This window comes from Ambystoma mexicanum, chromosome 1p, assembly GCF_040938575.1.
Source record: "Ambystoma mexicanum isolate Mex_15411 chromosome 1p, UKY_AmexF1_1, whole genome shotgun sequence".
Classification (NCBI taxonomy): domain Eukaryota; kingdom Metazoa; phylum Chordata; class Amphibia; order Caudata; family Ambystomatidae; genus Ambystoma; species Ambystoma mexicanum.
This window is the reverse complement of record NC_090921.1, coordinates 744,113,607-744,135,349: the sequence shown is the minus strand read 5'-3', so window position 1 is coordinate 744,135,349 and position 21,743 is coordinate 744,113,607. Positions and strand designations below refer to the sequence as shown.

Below are 21,743 nucleotides of genomic sequence, written 5' to 3'. Positions count from 1 at the left end.
TTTTGGGCAAAATACTATATGGAAAAAAGTAATCTGAAAAACAAAATGGATGATGTAACAATGTCGTACCATCCTAAGGCCTTCTTCTAGGCTGCTCGGTGGCTGCACCATGGAGGCGCCGGTTGTGATGGCCTGTCTATAGAAACAGTTGTGGGTGGGATCAGTATGGATGGGTGAGTGGAGGCTGTAGAACTCTTACATTCCATATTGGGCCCAGGCTGTGATAGGAGAGGGCAACAAAGGGGGACAATTTCTTAATTTGTCACAGTACTTGGGGATGTGGTAGTAGCAGGATTTAAGACGTAAGAGCACAACATAGTAGCCAAGCTCTCTTACATGTTCCTGCACTGCCCACTTACCTAATCCACCCCATTCTGTTTCGGATCCACCGGATTGCCTGGTAACCGTGCAAATGGCATTGATGTTCTGTGCAAATCCTACTAAAATTTAACATCATTCTCTCCCCCAGATCAGCCTCTCAAACAGCATACACATGTAACATGGCTAAAACCTCCGTCCCTATCAATGATGCACGTGGGTCAGCACTCTATACCAGCACCCTCTGACGGAACAGGGGTTTTGGCTGACTCACGGTTTAGAATCAGACACTCTCTCTCGCTCTCACTGAGGGACTGACCAGACCAGGGGAAAGTTAATAGCAGATGGAATATATATGTAAACTCAGAGAGCAACCTCTCAGGAGAGCTTACACACAATGACAGTCACCGTGTAAAAGAAAACCTCTGCCAATACATTGCAAAGAATAGTTCTGATAGGAAGAAAAATCAAGCACAAGCACTTTGGATGCTCCCGGTGTAGTCCAAAAAGGGTTACAGTAGCAGCAATTCGCAGAGCATGTAGAACTGTTCAGCTGGAATGTCCGTTGTTACAAAGGCACGTGGAGGATGAGCAGTGATGATGGAAAGGAATGTCCAAAAATACATTTGTTGATGTTATTTTACTACAGATGTGTATGAGAGTGCACGGAGTGTGAAGTGGGCCTAGGAAGAGGTGGTAAAGTTTACAGGCTCCGCTCACAGGGGTTCTGAGGTGGAGGAGAGCGGTCAGAGTGACCATGTTTTTGTCCTATCTCTTAAAAAATGGGCCTCATTACGACCCTGGCGCTAATGGGTTAACGGCGCCATAAAAGGCTGCGGCGCCGTTAACCCATAGCGCCTTACTACGAGGTCCCTTTGCGGGACCCGACCTGAACGGCTGGTCTAGATCAGCCATTAAACTAGGGACCCGCAAAGGGACCTTGGTGCTAAGTACGGTACAGCAATTTGCAGTACCGTACTTAGCGCCTTCCCCAGTCCCATTGAGCCCTATGGGGCAAAAATGGGAATGGGGAAGGGCCAATGTTCAATGGGGAATTACGGCCCCGCCAACCTTGGAATGGGGTGGTAATTCCCCATTGAACATTGGCGGACTCGTTACGATACCGGCACCAACCATGGTGCTATGAGCGCCATGGTTTAGCGCCGGTATCGTAATGAGGGCCATTGACTGAATAACGTGGCCCTGCTTGAAATGTAATTTGGGTGAGGAGTTGAGAACTTTTTCCCAATGATTGAGTGCGTTGATGTTTCTTCTTCCATGTCGTATTGCCCTGTAATTAAAGGAGGCTTCCAGGACTGACTTCCCTGCATAGGTCCTCCTGCAGCCAATAGTTTGCTGCTCACTTTATCACGGGACCACCACCTAATGAAGACGTTTCTGCCACTTCCAAAGTGTTTCAGCGTCTTATTTTCAGTGAGTCCAATAAAAGGTATCAACACTGGATGTTGTTTGATTTTAAAATTGGATTAAGACTGCGTCACACCTTTTCTCTTCACATTATTAAATGTGAAGCAAAATGCTGTATATTTGTATGTGTGTTGGCGGCAGGGCCTGTGTGTATTCTTTGTACTCCCAGGGATGCGCTTCCAATCTTGAACATTTTACTCACGTTTTAGGGTCTTAACAACAGGGCCATTTTCGTCGGATCGCCAAGATTGCCTCTAAATGCAACAGAAAAGATTAACCCGCCCCCTTTGCTTCACATTTGTAGTTTTTAAAACCTGCGAGCGTGTGTTTCATGGAAATTGAATCTGTGACTATTTCTCTGTTTTATGTATCACTCGAGTCTGTTAAGGGCAACTCCAAATGCCTCGCCAGTCCAGTGCTGGGCCCTTCCGATGCAAGGGAAGAGCTGCAAAAGGAGTTGCTTCACTTGTCACTTCTAACTGGAGGCCCTGTGGCACGGCAAAGGGAGGTGTGGGGTGCCTTCCTCAAACAGGCCTACACCACCTGCACACCTCATGATGCTCCCCTCCCCCAAACAGCATCCAATCCTAAACAAGCCCCATCTTCAACTCTTCATTCTCATGTGACCCCTTTCTCACCCACCCCTAGACAATTCGAGGCACTCCTAGTCCTGTTTGCAATGAGCATGGGCACACATCGCCGAGCCCCTTGCAAGGATATGAGCAGAGACAAGGTGACCAACACCCCTTATTAGACAATGTCGCCACTTGGCAGGCAATGAAGCCTTTGACTCACAACTCTGACATGTGCCTTTCCTGCAGGTTATAAGGTAGTAGGCGACTTGCCGCACAATGATAAAGAGGTGATGCAGGGGAGGCAGACCACTGCCACCTCGGGACTTGGCGTTATCTAGGCCCCTAAATGGCATGTGATTTGGCTGCCATACAGAAATCCCGGTGTTTACCATATGAGAATGCTCGCTATAATGGTTCCCTCCTATTCCACCTGCGCTGTGTTGCATATACATATAGGACCTCATTACGAGTATGGAGGTAGCTATGCCCTTAATAAGGGCATGGCTAGAACCATACCGGGCTCCAGTACCGGGTTCCTCCAATGAGGACTTACCTGGCCATTCCAACCTTGGAGGACCCGGTAAGTCCTCATTGGAAAAAAACATCCCCATTCCCATTTGAGCCCCCATAGGGCTCAATGGGAATGGGGAGGGATCTAATAACGGGCCCGTTAATGGTAAGTGATTTGGCTGCCATACAGAAATCCCAGTGTTTACCATATGATAATGCTGGTTATAGTGGTTCCCTCCTATTCCATCTGCGCTGTGTTGCATATACATATAGGGCCTCATTACGACCTCAGCGGTAGCCATGCCGCTATTGGCGGCATGGCTGCTGCCGAAATCGCGTCCGGGTTCCCAGAATGAGGAATTACCGGGCCATTCCGAGTTCGGAGGGCCCGGTAATTCCTCCCTCCAAGAACCCAGACCCGGACCTTCCTCATTCCCATTCCAGCCCCCATAGGGCTGAATGGGAATGGGAGAGGGAGCAAACAACGGGCCGATTACGAGTGGCCCGTTGTTTGCTCCCTCGTCCCCTCGCGGGACCCGGTAAGCAGGCCTGGTTTTACCAGGCCTGCTTACCGGGTCCCGCGAGGGGACCTCGTAATGTGACGGAACGGGTTTAATGGGTCCGCTTCCTTTTGCGGCACCCGTTAACCCGTTCCGCCAGGGTCGTAATGAGGCCCATAGTCTTCCTATCACTCTTAACACTTTACATTTCAAGGGACACAAAAGAAATACGTCTCTATTACTCTGCTTGAGTTAGGTCCCTACAAAGGTGGGGTTAAGCTGGAGACATGCAAGCTGTCATAACTCAAACACAATTACATGTAGAGACGTCTGGTTTTCTTCTGTGTGCCTGATTTTTTTTATTGTACATGACATGAGTTGTGAATTTAAGGTGTAAAGTGTAACATGAAGGGTATAGTTATGTAGTGCACTCCACAGATGGGATTGCTTCTTAGCACAATGCTAAGAGTGATTTTCTCGGTAGTACTCATTTCAACGATTTCATAAGAGTGAAAGGCTGATCCCTCTCTGCTTGCATTCAAACCTGTTATCTATCAGTTGCACAGAGATATCTGCAGCAAGTCTGTAAACCCACTGAGGTGTTTTACCAAACAGTACCAGGAAGTACGGTAATAAAACTTATATATGTATATGTATGCCCACCTCCGCAAGGCCATCCAGACTTGCCTATACCAACATGATCACCAAACCCATAACACGCAGAGTACGCGCAGGCGGCTCCAGCTTCCCCGCTATTGCAGCTACCCACTCGAATGCCCTACCAGCGCACATCATGGGAATTGACTCCCACTTATCGTTCCGCAAAGCCATCAAAACAACGCTATTTGTCTAAACTGCTACTTGTCTGTAACTTGCCAATATGCTGTAACTAAGTAACCACTGCCTCCTATGAAATCTTGTTTACGTACACCTTCTTGTAACAAGCGCCTCAATGCCTTTGGGCTGCAGTGCGCTATACAAATGTAAAAATAATAATAATAATTATATGTTTCGAGTTTATTAGCATTGTCCAATATCATAAGTATCAGTTATAATAAATACATCATACGATCTCAATCAAGTTAACTGTAAATAACAAACATGTTTTGGGGCAGTTATTGATCTTAATCAATCCAACTATAATAAACATGCTTTGGGGCAGTTAACTGTATGCATAAATATGTTATGGACATTGTCACATTTAAAGATTTATTTGTTTATCTGGTTGCTATTCTGTTTGCCAGTGTGAGAACAACATGCTATTAGGTTACCTGGGTAACCCAGACCCTCCAAAGGTTCCAATACATAATATATATAAGGCTGCATGGCTGTTCAAAATTGATCTTGGACAGGAGGGCCTCCTTTATTACATCAATAAATACTTGTAAGAAATGTTCCTGCCTGGCTGGTCCTCCCTTACTTCAGAAACACGATGAGCTGGATCCCCAGAGGCCATCCTGCTGGCCTGTTTCCTGCTCTTCCTCCTTCTTCATTTTGTGACTTTTTGTTCCCTGCAGCATTTCGTCTCTGCCTCCTCCCTGCAACCACCCTTGATGCCGGTGACCCCTCTGCTGCACTTTATTGGAGCTGAGCTGTAGAGAAAGGGACCCTTGCGGTACTTAGGTGATCACCTGGTCTTCTTTCTGGACATCCTGCCTATTTACGCTGCGTTCCTTTCGTGACGCGGTTTCCTTGGCTCCTACGCTACTTAAGTAGTGTTCTGGATGCTTCACCAGAGCCTAGGCTACTTGCGCATCGTTTCAGGCTCTTCAATGGCATCCAACGATGCACACACTGATTTCCTGCCAGTTGCGCTGATGTCTGCGCCCCTATTGCCTCTGGTCATCCACATGCTACACTGCTTATGTAGCACCGGGCCGGAGCGCACTGTCTCATTTAGCAGGTACGGAAGATCCTGTTGCGGCCTTCCTTAGAGGAACTCTCCCTCGGCTTCGCGCTGAGGATTACCGGGTGTCTGTCAGCATGGCTTCATATGCCATTTGTGTGCGCTGGAACTGTTCTCCTCTTGCTCGTAAGCAGAGGAGTTTTATTGCTGCAGAACCTTAAAGCCTCTCGCATCTTTCAGGCTGCACGCGTTCTGAAGGGTGTGCTTAGTTCCCCACTGTGAATGTACAGACTCCTTGCAGTACATGTCTCCCTGCAGGTTTTCCTGCTCTGAATGTCATTATTGTGTGGTTGCTTCTGAGGCATTGTATGATATTTGTTGTAAGTCTTCACCGCTTACTGTTATTTCTTATAGGTATGCCATTGCTAGGACTCGCAATTACTTTATTCTGTCATCCTGTTAACTTCAGGTGTTACTCAAGGTTGTACTTTAAGTTGGATGTTACTCTTATGCCGCATAGGTGCCAATTTTGACCCCATTCTGACATTTCACTCCCTGCGCTGGTCAGGAGTTTCTTCTTACTTCTGCTCTTGGTTGCCACTCACCTGCTCTTCCAGAAGGTGGCCCTTGCTTGTGCGGGTGTGATGCCTCTACACCCTGTCTTATAACAACTATACGCAAATGATATAAATGATGTGTGAACAGGGCTAACTTACCTCCACACTTCCTTCAGGCTCCTGGTGACCCGACCGTTCCATGGGACACATGGAGGGATGATTTCATTGACTATGTAACTGCCATCCATAGTCCTAATTTGAATATGGAGAGACTGTTGATGCATTGCTTGGGCTACGAATGCAGACATATATTAAAGAGTCTCCCTGTTCTGGCCTCGTCCTCTCACGCAGCCAGTGAGGGTATGGACCTCCCCTCTGCTTACAATGTAATTTTGAAAAAACTATACAAACATTATGAGTGGAAGGTTAGCATTATTCTACAGTGCTATCATTTCAGTACCATAAACATTGCCAAGGATGAGTCTATTAAATGTTTTATTACCGCCCTCAGAGAACTTGCTAACAAATGTAATTATGGCTCATCATACAATGAGCGACTTCGAGATCAATTTATGTTTAAGGTATGGGAAGCCAAAACAAGAGAGGAGATATGGGCAAGGGGTGATCCCAGTACAGAGGATGTACTAGGTAAAAGAAATATATGAGAATACTGAACATGAATATTTAGATGACACATGACCCCTCTGGTGTGGGTTAGTCAGTATATGAAGGGGGTCCTTCCAAGACCTTCCAAGAGACTAGATGAAAAACCCCATTCTGTTATCTTAGTTAATGGTGTGGCTGTAAGAATGCTAATATTTATTTTATTGTTCATTTATAACGCGTTTGATACCAGCAAGGGGTTTCTAAGCGCGGGATCAGGATTCGAACATGTACTGTGCCACATTGTATTGCTTCCAAGACAAATGTGTTGTCCCTGAGCTATCCTTCCTCCCCGCTCTCCTAATAGAGTCGGGTCTGATTACACAATTATTAATAGTGACACATGGCGTAACACATTTTCCAATACCAGTTTAAAACCCTCTCACATTAATGCTAGTGCTTCGGCAGCTTCAGAATTACCATGTTAGGGTGTTTTTTGGTTTTTACAGTGTAAGAAAAAAATTACAAAAGCCAGAGTTAATGTTTCTGACAGAGGGGGATGTCTTTTGGGGTAGTACCATCAAAGAGACATGGATTTGATGATCAACCCCAAGATCTCTGGCTCTGTGGACATCATTACTTCACCCCCTGAAAGCAAAAAGTCTGACGTGTGTAGAGAAAAGCTTGGATGTTTGAAACATAGATTTCACAAAATAAAACAAGAACATGGGTTCCATTCCTGTAGCTTGCCCTGAGAGATGAAGTCTCTAAAGAAATTAAAATACTTAGTGAGGATGATGTTATTGAAGCAGTTGAGGCCTCTGAATGATTCTCCCTAGTCGTGGTGGTCAGGAAGCCCAATGGTAGTGCACGCTTATGTGTAGACCTAGGGGCATTAAATAATTGCGTGGTGGTGAATCGGTTCCCCCTACCAAACATTGGTGAACTAATCAGCCTCCTCTCTGGTGCAAATGTTTTTCCCACTTTGGATTTAGATTCGGCATACCATTAGATCAAGCTCCAACCCAAATCCAGAGATCTCACCACCTTCATCACTCAAGAGGGCACATACAGATTCAAAAGACTTCCCTTTGGCTTTGTTTCTGCAGCGGCTTTCTTTCAAAGAGTGATGAAGGGTGTGGCTGGTGACACTGATGGAGTTTTCTACTACCACGTTCACATCCTTGTTATGAGTTCATCAGTTAGGGAGCATGACATTAAGTTAGTTAAAGGAAATCTTGGACAGAATCAACAAAGCAGGTTTAAGCTTAAAAAAGTCCAAATGTTGCTTTAGGGCATCTCAAATTGATTACCTGGGACACTGCATATCTGGTGAAGGAATACTTCCCAGAGAAGGCTTAGTAAAAGCCATACTACATATACTACTACCAAAAAATAAACACAAAGTAATGTGATTCTTAGTAGTTGAATACTATTCAAAGTTTGTAAGGAATTTTGCGGACAAATGTTAGAATATAAGGGCTCTTTGCAGAAAATGATGCAAATTTGAATGAGTGTGACAAGGAATTTCAAGATATCAAACAGCAATTGCTAATGCCCCAATTCTTCCTTCTTTTGATACTTCTAAAGAAACATTGTGATGACAGATGCTAGCGCCTCTGGTTTGGGTGCAGTACTCATACAACGCAACAGGTGTGTGACAAAGTTGTTGCTTTTGCCTCAAGAACTTTAACAGATACCGAATGTAAGTTCTCTGTTATTGAGAAGGAGGCATTGCCTGTGGTATGGGCTATAAAAACATTCAAAACTTTTGCATGGAGCAGGACATTTTCAGTCCTGTCAGATCACAAACCATTGGTAGCAGTTTTCACGTCAAAGGATTTGGATGGGGTATCCAGACGAATTGTCAACTGGGTGACATCTGTACAGGGACACAAGTTTGATATTAAACATGTTCCTGGGAAGGATAACATAATTGCTGACTTTCTTTCCAGAAGCACAGTTTGTCATAATGATGAAGACATAGATGAACATATTCAGGATGTGTTTTTAATATGTGGTGATTCAATTTTGCAGGAGGAATGGGAAACAGCTCTCAGGGAGAACTGTGAATTATGTAAAGTCAAGGAACTAGTTCTAAACAATTGGTCAGGATGGACACCTGATGGGTTATGGACCATTTCACAGGGTGAGAGATGATTTAGGAAGTGATGATTTTCGCGTTGTGAGAGCTGGTAGCATCATCCCACTGTTAGGGTTGAGTAAAAAATGACTAGAGCTCGCTCACAATGGGCAATTGAGCATTTCTAAGACAAAGAGTATACTACGAGCAGACTACGTGTGGCCAGGGCTCGACTCAGAGGTGGAAGAAATGATCAAGGAGTGTACGTTGTGTTCTTCATCTCATAAAGTGCTTAGGACACATGTTCAACCTCATGAGCTGATAGAGCTCCCCAATCTGCTCTGGGAGTATGTGGTGCTAGACATCATGAGTCCATTGTCATCTAGAGGTGGCATCAACAAATGTGATAGTTCTTGCAGACCTATATTCTAAATGGGTTGCAGTGAAGTGTGTAACTGAGGCCGATTCAAGGGCAGTGGTACATTTCATGGATGACATCTTTCAAAGAGAGGGTATCCCAAAACAAATATTAACAGACAGTGGAGTTCAATTTACATCCAGATTAATGAAGAATGTGTTGAGATGTATGGGTGTGGAACACCACAAAACCGCACTTTTCCATCCTTCCACAAATGGTATTGTTGAGAGATTCAACAGGACCCTGATGCAGGGTATTCGCATATCTATCCAAGCTGGTAAGTGTTGGGAGGATGACATGGAGAGACTGGTACTGGCTTACAGACTGGCTCCACAAAAAACCACAGAACTCATTCCATTTAAAGTCCTGAGGCGAAGAAAGGCTGCCACTGCAGTGTGTCCACCATGGTTAGGCAGGATGTGTTATGTAGACTGGGATGAAGAAGATCTGAGAGAAAGGGTAAGAATAAATAATTGTGAGATACATGATAACAAATTCAATGCCAAGCTTACGAGGATAGACAGTGGAGACCATGCCTGGGTACGCACACCATGTGGAGGTGTAAAGGGTGAGCACACTTCATGGACCACTGAGGGTGAGCAAAGTTTTAGATGATGCTGCGATACTGAATGATGGCCACACATGGATTAAAGGCAGAAGAATAGCCATGCGGCCTATTGTGAAGAACAAGTAAACTTCTCTATTCCCGTTATAGAGAGGGAGGTGTGTTATATATGTACATCTATGTTATGTATTTCAAGTTTATTAGCACTGTCCAATATCATCATTATCAGTTTTAATAAATGCATCATATGATCTCAATCAAGCCAACTGTAATAAACAAACATGTTTTGGGGCATTTAATTGTATGCATAAACATGTTATGGGCATTGCCACATTTAAAGATGTATTTGTTTATCTGGTTGCTATTCTGTTTGCCAATGTGAGAACAATATCTTATTAGGTTACCTGGGAAATATAGAACCTCCAAAGGTACCAACACATAATGGGCCTGATTCATGGAATATTTTCCTGGTTCAAAGTGAATTATCTCTACTGAAAAATGACTTTGCACTGCCGACACAAAGCCTGATTCATGGATCCGTGCAAAGTGTATTTTTGCTGTGCAAAGTCAGCGCATAGTCATATTTTCAGTACAAAATGACTTTGCACGGCAAAAATACACTTTGCACGGTTCCATGAAACAGGGTTTGTGTTGTCAGCGGGAAGTCACTTTGAACCGGGCAAATATTCCATGAATCGGGCCCAATGTATATAAGGCTGCATGGCTGTTCAAGTACAGATTGATCTTGGAATGGAGGCCCTCATTTATTACATCAATAAATACTTATAAGAAACGTACCTGCCTGGCTGGTCCTCCCTTACGTAAATAACCCACTGAATTGTCTTACCAAACAGTACCAGGACTTAGGGTAATATGGTTATAGCATGCACCACACATTAACTTGTTTCTTGGTGCAATAACAAGGGTGATTCCACAGCTCTCCGCCCCATTCTGATGGCTGTAGATGTGTTGGAAGACAGAGTCTGAATGTCAGTGCTTTCATGCGGTTGGGTACTTTGAGGCCAGTTCTGTGTGATTTCCTGAGGATTTTCTCATCGGGGAATTCATCAATTCTTTTATGTAGGACATTTTACCACAAATGTATGTGGGGGAGACCCCCGCATCACCCCGCCTACCACCCTACCTGTTTTATTACCATAACCCACCCCTCACATACGTTTGCGGTAAACTTTGTTGAAAGAAATTCAGTGATTTCTCCCTAAATGGAAAAACCTGCGATGGAATCTACCTATCCCTTATGATCTATGTACTTGCACATACATGGAGGTGGATCAGGGATTCAGGAAACAGCACCCACACAGATTCCCTTGGCAGGTGTGCACACCACCGAGATCTTCAAAGCTGGACACTATAGCAAACATACAAGGGATTTCTGCAGGTGGCATCCCTCATGGAAAAGTCTGCACTCATTGATGCAGGGTTCCCCAAGGGGTTTGGAAAAACCCACTGGCTCATAGTCCAAGTTGCCGATGTGGAGTGCACTTGCAAGCACATGTTTTGCATGGCTTTTCTCCATGCTTGGAGCTATTAGTATGAGGCTGTCCAGGATATAAACTTACGAAGGGGGGAAGCCTGAGTCCTGACTGCCCGCATTTGAATCTGTGATCTCTTGGTTGCACAGCAGATCTACTAACCCACTGAGAAATTCACTTTGGTATTGGGACCTGCAAAGTGCCCTTTTTAGTACCATTTATCTTCTGCGAAATTCTCCAACTGTCTCAAACGTCCCATGAAGGGTCAATATGAGATTCGTGAGTATTTGTGGGCGGTCTGGTTGTCCCTTGAATGCCCCTTGAATGCCCTCAAACTTCCTTGATCTCCAGAAGAAAGGTCAAGAGATCATACACCTTTTGTGTGAGTCTTAGTCTATGACTACTGGAGAGGCCAAGTTGGACTGAGTACAGGAATAAACAATGTGAGGATAAGGAAAGCAGGGATGCAGACAAGACATACTGACACCAATGTGATGCACACCACAAATCGAATTGTCACTTGGCGCTCAACAGGAGCCATTATTACCTATCACATAGTTGCTCCTTTGATGATCACTGCAACATGAACAGCGGTGTTGGCAGCTCTGAGATTTTGACCTATGCCATAAAATGTAAATATAGATTGCAGCGATTAGAATAACCGAATCAGATATCTTTCCAGTCTGAAGGAAAAATAGAAATCTTACCACAATCATAACCTAATGCAAAAAGCAGTAATTTTTTAGAGTTTCTTATTCAGAAGAGGGTCCTTCTCTTAGCCAGGCAGGTGGGACGAAAGGAAAGTTCTGGCCATAAGTGGCCATGCCAACACAACACATAGCAATGTGGCCTTCTCTTCTGTTAGTTAGTGAGAGGGGAGGATGTGGGTATGACAAGCGTCATGTGGTGCAAAGATCAATTCTCCCTCTCTTCTTTTATCTTCAGGGAGGGTGCTGTGATAATGCTGCTTGACGTGGACACAGACAAGGGTGGCTTGAAACTTAACGAAGATTTTCTTGTGAATTTCGGGAAGGAGCCAGGTGGTCCTTGCCTCGCCCACGAAATCCGCTATCCTGGAGGAGACTGCACTTCGGATATCTGGCCCTAGGTCACAGAATCATTCTTATTTTAGGGCTGATAGAATGGGTGCAGTTACAAATATATATCCTTCTGTTTAAGTGCTGAAACGCATGTGTATGATGGCCTGCCACGAAGGCTTTTGGTCTTTAAAGATGTACTAAAGTTCCTCTGCCTGCAGACCTGCTTTATACCTAATCGAATGGGGACCTGGGCTCTTGCTCATCCTACAGTAAACTGGGGGTTGGGTGTCTTTGGATCTTCCTAAAATCCTTAGAGATATAGTGAGTCTTGCTGCGTTAAAATCCACTCTCCCAACTACAGCCCTCTTTACGCTGTTTGTGAGGGTCCTCCCAAACTCTAATTGACAGAAGGCTGACAGTGGGACTACCTTTGTTTTTGTGACACCTTTGTCATTCTCTGCCTGTCTGTGGTCATGTGGCCTTGAATGTATGTTGTTAATTCTCTTTGTGATTTTATTTACCCAGTGGAATTGTAATATCAATGCCTCTTCTGTGGCTTGGCCCCTTCACCAACTCCAGACTCTGCTTTCATCAGATTGATTAGCCTCATACATTGCTCCCATGATCTGATTTTGGTTGTCCTCACGCAGCATGTTTACCATAGTCAATGTGGGCCACCCAACCTGCCCCGGCATCATCATTACGCCCTTTTTCACCACACTGGTGTAGTTCCGACATAATGGCGTTTGGGTGCATTGTGGTCCTTACTGAAGCTACGTGAGCCATCAAGGTACAAAGTAAGGGCGAACTGTTGAAGCACCTTCGAGCTTGAGGGTCACTAAGCCCTCAGAAGACCCAGCATCCTGAGCATTACATGGCGTGGAGGGCTTCGCACCCTGAGCTGCCCTCTTTTATCAGATGAGGGATGTGGCGATATGAAGGGTGGTTCTGGGACCAATCCTTACACTTACTTCTGCATTTTGCCACAATAAGTAGGCCGCTACAAATCCTGGGAAGTGGTACCAAAGTCCCCAGGGTTGGGATCAGAGTCAGAACACTGATGTCCATCCCCGAGACTGGAGTCAGAGCACAGGGACTAGGGTCTCACCCCCAGGACAAGGGTGAGACCCCCGGGTGTGAGGCCAGCCCCCCTGAATTATGGGTCAAAGTGCTGCTGTTGCAGTAGAGCCTTCAGACTGGGGTGAAAACGTTGGGTCCAGAGACGAGGGACTTGGTTAAGTCTCTCTGGAACTGGGGCTTAGCGCATTGGGACTGAGCTCAGAGCACAGTGGTTGGGTTAGGCCACGACTGAGGTCAGAGATCCCTGATGGTATGGAACGTCACGTTCACCGACTTACAAACAACAAACGTAAGTGCTGTTGCTCGTCCTGGCCATCCTTTCTCCATCCAGTATCCAGTTATTCTCTAATAATATAGAAGCATTGGCTCCCTGCCCCCGACAATGCCCCCCACTCTGCCCCCCCACTCTGCATGAGTGCCTGCCCCTGCCATCTTTGATTTTAAACTACTTTCTTAGAATGTAACGCACGGAAACTGAACATTTGTAATGCAATAAACTAATTAAAGCATTTGCCTTATGTCTTCATTGTTGAAACACATGTAGCATGCAGTGAAACCTGTAGATCATATTAGGAATCTCAGCTTTCGCATGCTGAAAAGATGTTGCTATACACTGATGTTTGGGTACCCTGTGATATTGACCCGATATACATAATATCGCCGGGAAAAGGTTGTAGTGATATTATTTATGGTGACCATGTATATGGGGTCATGGGGAGTGGCGGTGTCCCCCGTCCCCCTTAGAAAAAGAAGGTTTGGGGGTTGCAGGGGTGTCCCCCATATGTTCCATATGAGAATGTCCCTGCAAAAAACAGCCATTTTTTGGCGACTTTTTTGCCAGGCGACATTTGTTCAGGGATATTCTCACATGGAACCAATAATTCTTGCATGTAATATAACCAACACGATTATACCTCAAAGGGAGAACATTTTGTATGTGGCCATATGTAATACTGGCCGCTGAAACCGACAAGAGCCATGTGAAATGCATATTATGTATGGTTAGAACTGAATTCTTCAGGAGACAGAACACTGGTTTGTGGATTAAAAGAATCACCCCTTCGGCATGCATATTTTCATTTTGCTGCTAGTGAATCTTGCAGGGAAGGGTGTCTAGCCACACAGGTTGTTAACCTTTCGCACTGTGAAACAGCTGCTCAGCTGAGTCACACAGAGGCGGGCACAAGACCACGCATGGAGTTTGTTAAAGCTTGCGCCAGAGTTTCACGAAATGACAGAAACCAGTACTGTGTGACTATCCCCCGGGCACGACTGCTCTTCCAGTTCTGACCAGGAAGTGTCACCGAGCAGGGGGGACCCACTCACCTCTGCATGCCACATCTAGGGGAAAAGGACGGGACCAAGGGAGCTGGCTGGAGAGAGGAGGGGAGACCACCGTGAACAGGGAAGCACAAAAGGTAAGTGTAAAACAAATGCACAGCCAAGTTTCACAGGGAAATGTGGCATGTTGGGAGCAGTGAGAGTGACACTGGGGCAGAGCCCTGCACTGAGAGGAACATTGGGGCAGAACTCAGCACCCACGAACAAATAGGAGCCAAACAAGGTATTGTTGAAAATTGGGGTAAAATTGGGCATTTAGAGCCACACTAGGGGAGAACATGGGACTGATGGTTGAAAGGGGCACCATGTGCAAGAATGTGTCCGAAGTCAAAAGGGGCAGAACTGCCACTGAGGGGAAACTTGAGGCACACAATTCCACTGATAGGTACATGGGAACAGAACCGTGCAGTGCGGGGCAAATGAGGGCAGAAACAGCCCTGAGGGTTAAATGGGGCAGAACTGGGCACTGAAAGGCACATGGGTCAAAACTTGGTACTGAGAGGCAAATTAGGGTGGAACTCAGCAGCAAGGGTGATTTGGGACAGAACTCTGCACTCCGAGGCAAATGGGAGCATGGCTGTGCTCTGCGGGACACATGGTCATAGACTCAGCACTGAGGGAAATGTGGGCAGAACACTGCACTAAGGGGCAAATAGGGATTGAAAACTGAGCACATAAGCAGCAAATGAATCTAGACACCAACACATGTGGGACAATTAGGGCCAATTGCAGTTGAACCTCGGGCAGAACTGGCCACTCAGTGGCTAATAAGTACAGAACTGGGTGCTGTTTCACTATTTGTACATGGGTTGGCTCAGGCATGGTCATTGTATTTGTTGCGGCCAATTTGGAGAAAAGATTTATGCCCCATTCTAATAAATCACCAGTGGCCACTGGAATCAATACATTGTAACTGCACACTTTCTGTCTCAGGTGAATAAAGTCTTAATCCTAAAGCAGTTAGAGGATCAGTGTATGTCAGCTAAAAACACCACTCACACACATGTTAAACACTTCCATCCTAGTTGGGTTCAAAGGCGGAAGAGTTGGCATACATTTGGACTGCTGAGCAGAGCTTCAACACTAAATAATATCAGCCATGCGGTACAGCTTGGGCAAATTATATAAATGGTATAAAATATATCCTAGCTCAGAATGTAAGAGTTGTATAACCTGAGATATAGGGATACAATTGTTTAGGATACCATGTAATGATACATATACAATAAGAAAAATCACAAATACAAAATAAAAGATAGCGTCTAAATTGATATTGCATTCATAAGAAGGAGCTTAATGTGCCTTCCGTGTGATGTGATGTGTCCTCAACATTACTAGGTAGTGCATTGCGGGCTGCGTCTGATCTTACACATGGGATAATGCACTTCCTATGACGCATTATAGGTATGATGCAAGTCACCAAGGAGTTTGCGACCAAATAGAGATTGTAGAACTCCCTGTGACCTGAATATCTGCGCAAGTCAAAATTTACATTCCCATTTCTGTCTGCCCTAACAACGTTCGTAGCGGGGGCCGCATCTGTTGCCATTGTTTCTCCTATATAGTGAAACATAAAAGTGCATTAAGCATCCCAAAACATTTTTAGAACATTTGCTGTAGTATTTTCATTTGTCAATCTTAGAGAAATAAGTGTAAATGTAAGCATGAAGGGGTATATATATATAAAGAGAGAGAGAGAGAGAGAGAGAGGGGGGAGAGAGAGAGAGAGAGAATAACGTTTCAATAATCCATTAACAACATTATGTACATCACAGTAGCAATTCATTTAATCTTTATGTGTCACCTGGGAACTGGTAAAGAGACACATTTCTTTCCTGTAATTATTACGTCTGTGTTCCCTCCTCATCTACTCTCCCTTCTCCTTCTTGTGTGACACTATCATAAGCCCTTCGCACGTCTGTCAAATGTATCCAGTATCTCAGTCCTTTCACTTTGACTGCAGTTGGTGTGCAATACACTACCTCGTATGGGCCATGAAATGTTGGAGCATTCCACCTACGAACGAAACTCCTTACGTACACCATCTCCTCTGGCATCAGCTGACCTGTTGGGCTGTCTACTGCAGGTGTCATTGTTTCACCTGAAGGGGGCTGCCAGTTGTTTTGCTATCATTCGGGCTGCCTTTGTCAGCTTTGTCAAGTATTCATTGAATTCTTCTCCTAACACTGTGCACTTCTGTGGGCGTCTGAACATCTGCAAAGAGGAGACTTTGCAGTGTGCATGCGTCTTCCTGTCACTATTTTATGGGGGGACAAGTGGTGGTCCTTGCTGGGTTGATTTCTCAACTCAAACAAGGGCAGAGACAAGCAGTACACCCAATTTTTTTTTTAGTGTAAAACACAACTTTGACAACCTCCCTTTAAGGAGGCCGTTGATCTTCTCAACCACGCCATTACTTTGCGGGTGATAAATAGTGCACAGTTTATGCTTAATTCCTAGCAGGGCAGTAACCTACTTGAACAGATCATTGACAAAATGTGTGCCATTATCAGAGCGAATTACATCACAAATTCCCCAGTGCGGAAACACTTCCTGCACTAAAAACTTTGCAGCACACTTTGCATCCGGGTGGGCACACGGGGCTGCCTCCACCCATCGTGAAAATGGACAAACCACAACTATCATGTAGCGTGACCCATTGCACCTTTCTCCCATGTCTGCATAATCAATATGCAGCTTCCTAAAGGGGCCTGTTGGCTTGGGCAATGTTCCTCGCAATGTTCTCAATGTCATTCCTGAATTGTATATTTGGCAGGTTGTACATTCCATTGCAAGTTTTCAAAGTTGTTCCTGCAACCCTGGGATGAACCAATTCTATTGTATCTCTGCGGCAATGTGCTGTTTTGCATTGTGAGCTTGAAAGTGAAACTGTTGGAAAGCTATATCTAGTAGCTTGTGGGGCATTACTACTTTACCTGTGTTGTTCTGTCGCCACAGGAGGTCTGTGGACGACTGGCTGTACCCCCTTTTTTCCCATAGTTCATTTTCCTCGTGGGACACCCCGTTTTGTAGTTCTAATATTTGAGATATGGGCATTGAGTTATAGCCACCTGGGCGATCCTCTTCCATGTTTTTTCTGTATCAAGTACTCACCTGTTTTTTGTTTTGTTAAGTCCACAGCGTCCACTGCCGTGTTTTGCAAAGAGATGACGTCAGTATTGTTTGTATGGGCCTGGCACTTCACTATGGCTACAATTGTAGGTTCTTTTAGTGCTTCTATCAACTCTTTGAGTAACTCTGCGTGTTGCACGGAGGACCCATCTGCTCTATGAAATCCTCTTCTCCCCCATCTAGCCAACTCCCCGGTGTACTGTATTAGTCATATAGGCGGAGTTTGTATAAATTGTGACAGCACACCCCTTAGCTGCATGTAAAGCTTCAATGAGTGCTACTAGCTCTGCTGCTTGTGCTGAATAGTGGGCTGGCAATCGTTGCTGGACGACTACTTCATATTCATCTTCCTCTAATCTTACAACAGCTATTCCCTCATGTTTTTCTCCTGTGTCTGAATTGATTGATGCTGACCCATCTATGAAGTATATTTCTCCTTCAGCCAGTGAATTTTCACCTACTGTGGGCGTATTCCCATTCTCTCCTCTGTATGTTGCACAATCATGTGTTTGCATGTCTTCAACTGTGCATGCTTCTGTGATAAATGTTGCAGGGTTCACTGTTTTGCATCTTACTATATGTATGTTGGCGCTGGACCGAATAACTTCATATGCTGTGGCTCTCTGAGTGGTCAATGTGCTTTTTGATCTTTCTAATATGGCCAATAGTGAATGTTCTACAAACAGGATCATGGAACATCCCATAACAATTGTTGCACTTTTTTCAATCGCGAACGCTGTGGCTGCGAGAGATTGCTCGCAGGCGAAGTGTCTTGCATCACCGCATCCAGTGTTCCACTGTAATAGGCCAATGGTTTGTTCCCCAGAGATGTTTTTTGTGTTAGGACCGCTGTCATAAGTGTCCCGTTGCAATGTGAAAATAAGTAAAACTTGCGTTCATAGTCTGGGTTCGCGAGCGCTGGAGCCATTGAAATTAGCTCCTTGAGTGTTGTGAAGGCCTCATCTATTTCTGCTGTCCATTGTATATCTGTGTTTTCTCTCTGTGCTTCATTGAATCCCTGCAGTAATGGCTTTGTATATCCTGCATATTCTGATATCCAAGCTCGGCAGTAGTCACACATGCCGAGGAATTTCTGCATTTCTTTCACTGTTTTTGGTTTGTTTACTGCTTTGATGGCAGCCACCTTGTCTGGTATGATTAGTTTACCATTGTTTGAGATCAGTTGTCCCAGATACAACACTTCTTGTTGACAGTATTGTAATTTTTCTTTGTCTACTTTGTAACCCTTGTGGGCCAACAATATCAAAAGGGTAATAGAATATTTCCTGCACTCATCCTCATTTTTCCCACAAATCAGTAAATCATCCACATACTGGATAATTGTGCTGTCTGTGACCACATTTCCTAGACCTTTATGTAAAATCCTGTTGAATATACTTGGGCTTTCACAGTACCCCCGGGGCAACCTACAATGTTCGTATCTCTTTCCTCCCAATGTAAATGCTGTCAGATATCAGGACTCTTCAGCTAGTGGTACTGAGAAGAATGCGTTCTTCAAGTCGACCACTGTGAAACAAGATGCATCTTTTGGTATACTGCACAAAATTGATGGAGGGTTGGGGACCAATGGGAATTCTTTTTGTATGACGTCATTGAGTGGGCGTAAGTCTTGGATCATCCTCCAAACCCCGCCTTTTGCTTTCTTGATGGGATAAATGCAGGTATTCCATGGTGAATTTGATGGCACAATTATTCCTTGTTCTAACAATGCAGTGATAGTTTCTTTTATCCCTTCCTCTGCTTCCCAGGACAGGGGGTACTGTTTTACTCTGGGCAGTAATGCTCCTTGTTTGAGTTTTATCTTGACTGGTATTACCTCATGCAACAGTCGCACATCATGTGGGCCGGTGGTCCACCAATCAACCGGTACTGATTGCATGTCACTGTCAAAAAATGAAGGTGGCGCTCCTACCACTGCCATCAGCTGCACTAGTACCTGTCTTGTCTGTATCATAATGTCACAGGGGATTGCCATCTCCATTATTATTTCCCCATCACTGTCTGAATCTGTGAAGAGGTCTTCATCGGATAAATCTTGCAGCGCAATGTTTGCATTGATGCACAATATTGTGCGCCACTGGCAGCCATGTATGTCCATTCCAATAACTGCTATTGTCTGCGCTGATACCTGGACTGCATGCAAGTCTAATGACATCACTGTTCCTGGCACTATCTCTGGACGTACTACAGGCTGAAAAACAAACTCTGCAGGCACCCTCCATTCCTGGCGCTTCAATTCCGGGACCACTCGTGCCAGTGTTTTCAACCCCTGAATAAACATGTCTGGGTCCACTGGTATGCCACGTACTTCTGGCGCTGTTGCGTGTGTGTACTAACAACATGACTCGCAATGGGCAGATCCCAGGTGTTGAGCAAACTATCCCCCTTTTGGTAAAAGAAATAGTCATGTTGAGCTTGCTGAGGAGGTCCCTCCCCAGCAAGTTGATCGGAGATTGTTCATAATACAACAGGGGAGCTCGTACTGTTTTACCCCCCACTGTTACATCCAAATCCTCTGTATAAGGAACTTCGACCACCGCCCCAGAGAACCCCTGCGTCTCCAATTTATGATTAGATAGCGGAAACCTGCCTTCTCGTAGGCATGACTTTTTAGCTCCCGAATCTACCATAAAAATGAATTGTTTGTTCCCTATCTCCACCCCTATCAATGGTTCCTCTGATGCATTGAGGGTCGTCGATAGTACTGGACACGCAAGTGCTCTCTGTGGGCTTTCCTATGCCGGGTGTCTCGTGGTAACCCCTTGGCTGAAAACATTTCCTGATACCATGGCCACCCCTCCAAAGGGTGCAGGTGCACCATTTGCGGTTGTTGCGAAAAGGTTGCCCTGTGTGTATGGCATGTGCTTGCGGCATTGTGGGTGTTGCTGGACATTATACGTCTGCTCCCTATGTTCCTCTGGGTACCTCTGATCTTGCTGTCCTTGTCCCGCTCCACCGCCCATCGGTAGCCGTATGGGCTCCCCGGGTGGGGGTGGCCATACTGTTGTTCATTTTGGTAATTATTCATTGGCCTACTCCTGTGAGAAATGCCCCACCTCCCGCAATTCCAACAATTTCCTTGTCCCCCCATTGGGCCCGGGTCTCCATACCTGCCATTCCCTCCATACCCCGAACCGCCACCTCTGTGCCCTCTGTAGCCACCTCTTCCTCCCTGTGCGCTCCACACTTGCCACTGCGGTCCTCCGTACTGTTCCTGTCCGTTCCACTGTGATTGCCCATTTCCCGCCCAATTGGCTGCCATTCTCTCTTGGCTTGCCACTGACCCCTCCTCCTCCTCTGCTTCTCTGTCTGTGGGGAGTGCGTCTACAGCTGCTGCAAAATTCACCAGTTTCGTTTGTATTAATTTTGCCTCGTCTGCCAACCTTTTCTTTGTCTATCTCCTTCTCCCTTTCCTTGATTCTTTTGAGTGGTGTACTATTATGCTTTGTATTTCTGGCCAGCCTTTTTTTTTATTGTTTTTATTTATTAGTTTAAAGTGCATTTTGGTTAATTAAAACCTTATACAATACAAGAAAATGATATCAACAAAAACAATTACATATTAACCATAAAAGAGACCATTTGAAAACCATATTACAGTCAATTATTGTTTCCAATCTAAAAACACACATCAAAGAGAGAATAAAAATGTAGCACATGTTTAAAAGACAATTGCAAATAATTTACTAACAAATTGCTCGCTTCCAAATATAAAAGGCTGCCCCAGTAAAAACCTTAATCTCTCTGTCATAGATTACTGACCAAAATTGGTCATATTCAATCATTTGAAAATCCCCAACTATATTTACATACCCTTTGATATAACATTCCTTTAATTTGGTACACATAGTTAAAATATGTCTTACTGTCTCACCACTATTTTACAGTGCCTACACAATCTTTCAGCACGAGGGATGCTAGTCCGTGCCCCAATAATTTCATTACAGGGGAGGGTATTCAGGCGTAACTGCAAAATAAATCTTCTCAAAGCCCTATTTCCCGTATTTAACAGGTACTGTCTCGGGGTGGCAGGTTTAAGGCCTTGAAGAGCATAGACAACATATCGAGACTTAGTATAAAAATAGGATTGATTTTCACACAGATCCCAAGTACATGCTTTTTCCTTAAGACTTTTCAAAATACACTCAATGTTGTCTTTTCCCATAGGCTTCTTAAAGCCTAAGGCTTCAAGGAAGGATAATACTGTATTTTGTAAACTTACCATATATGTAT

General features: G+C 44.8%; 1 protein-coding gene across 2 annotated transcripts in view; it reads left to right on the top strand.

Moving 5' to 3' along the window:
• Positions 1-13,527, top strand: part of LOC138580074 (methanethiol oxidase-like) — a 443,490-nt gene extending 429,963 nt beyond the window's left edge. For both annotated transcript variants that reach the window (XM_069650339.1, XM_069650330.1), the window contains one exon: positions 11,842-13,527. In XM_069650339.1, the coding sequence (XP_069506440.1) occupies positions 11,842-12,004 (163 nt within the window). In that variant the 3' untranslated portion in view covers positions 12,005-13,527. The remainder of the gene's footprint in view (positions 1-11,841) is intronic.
• The last annotated feature ends 8,216 nt before the right edge of the window (positions 13,528-21,743 follow it).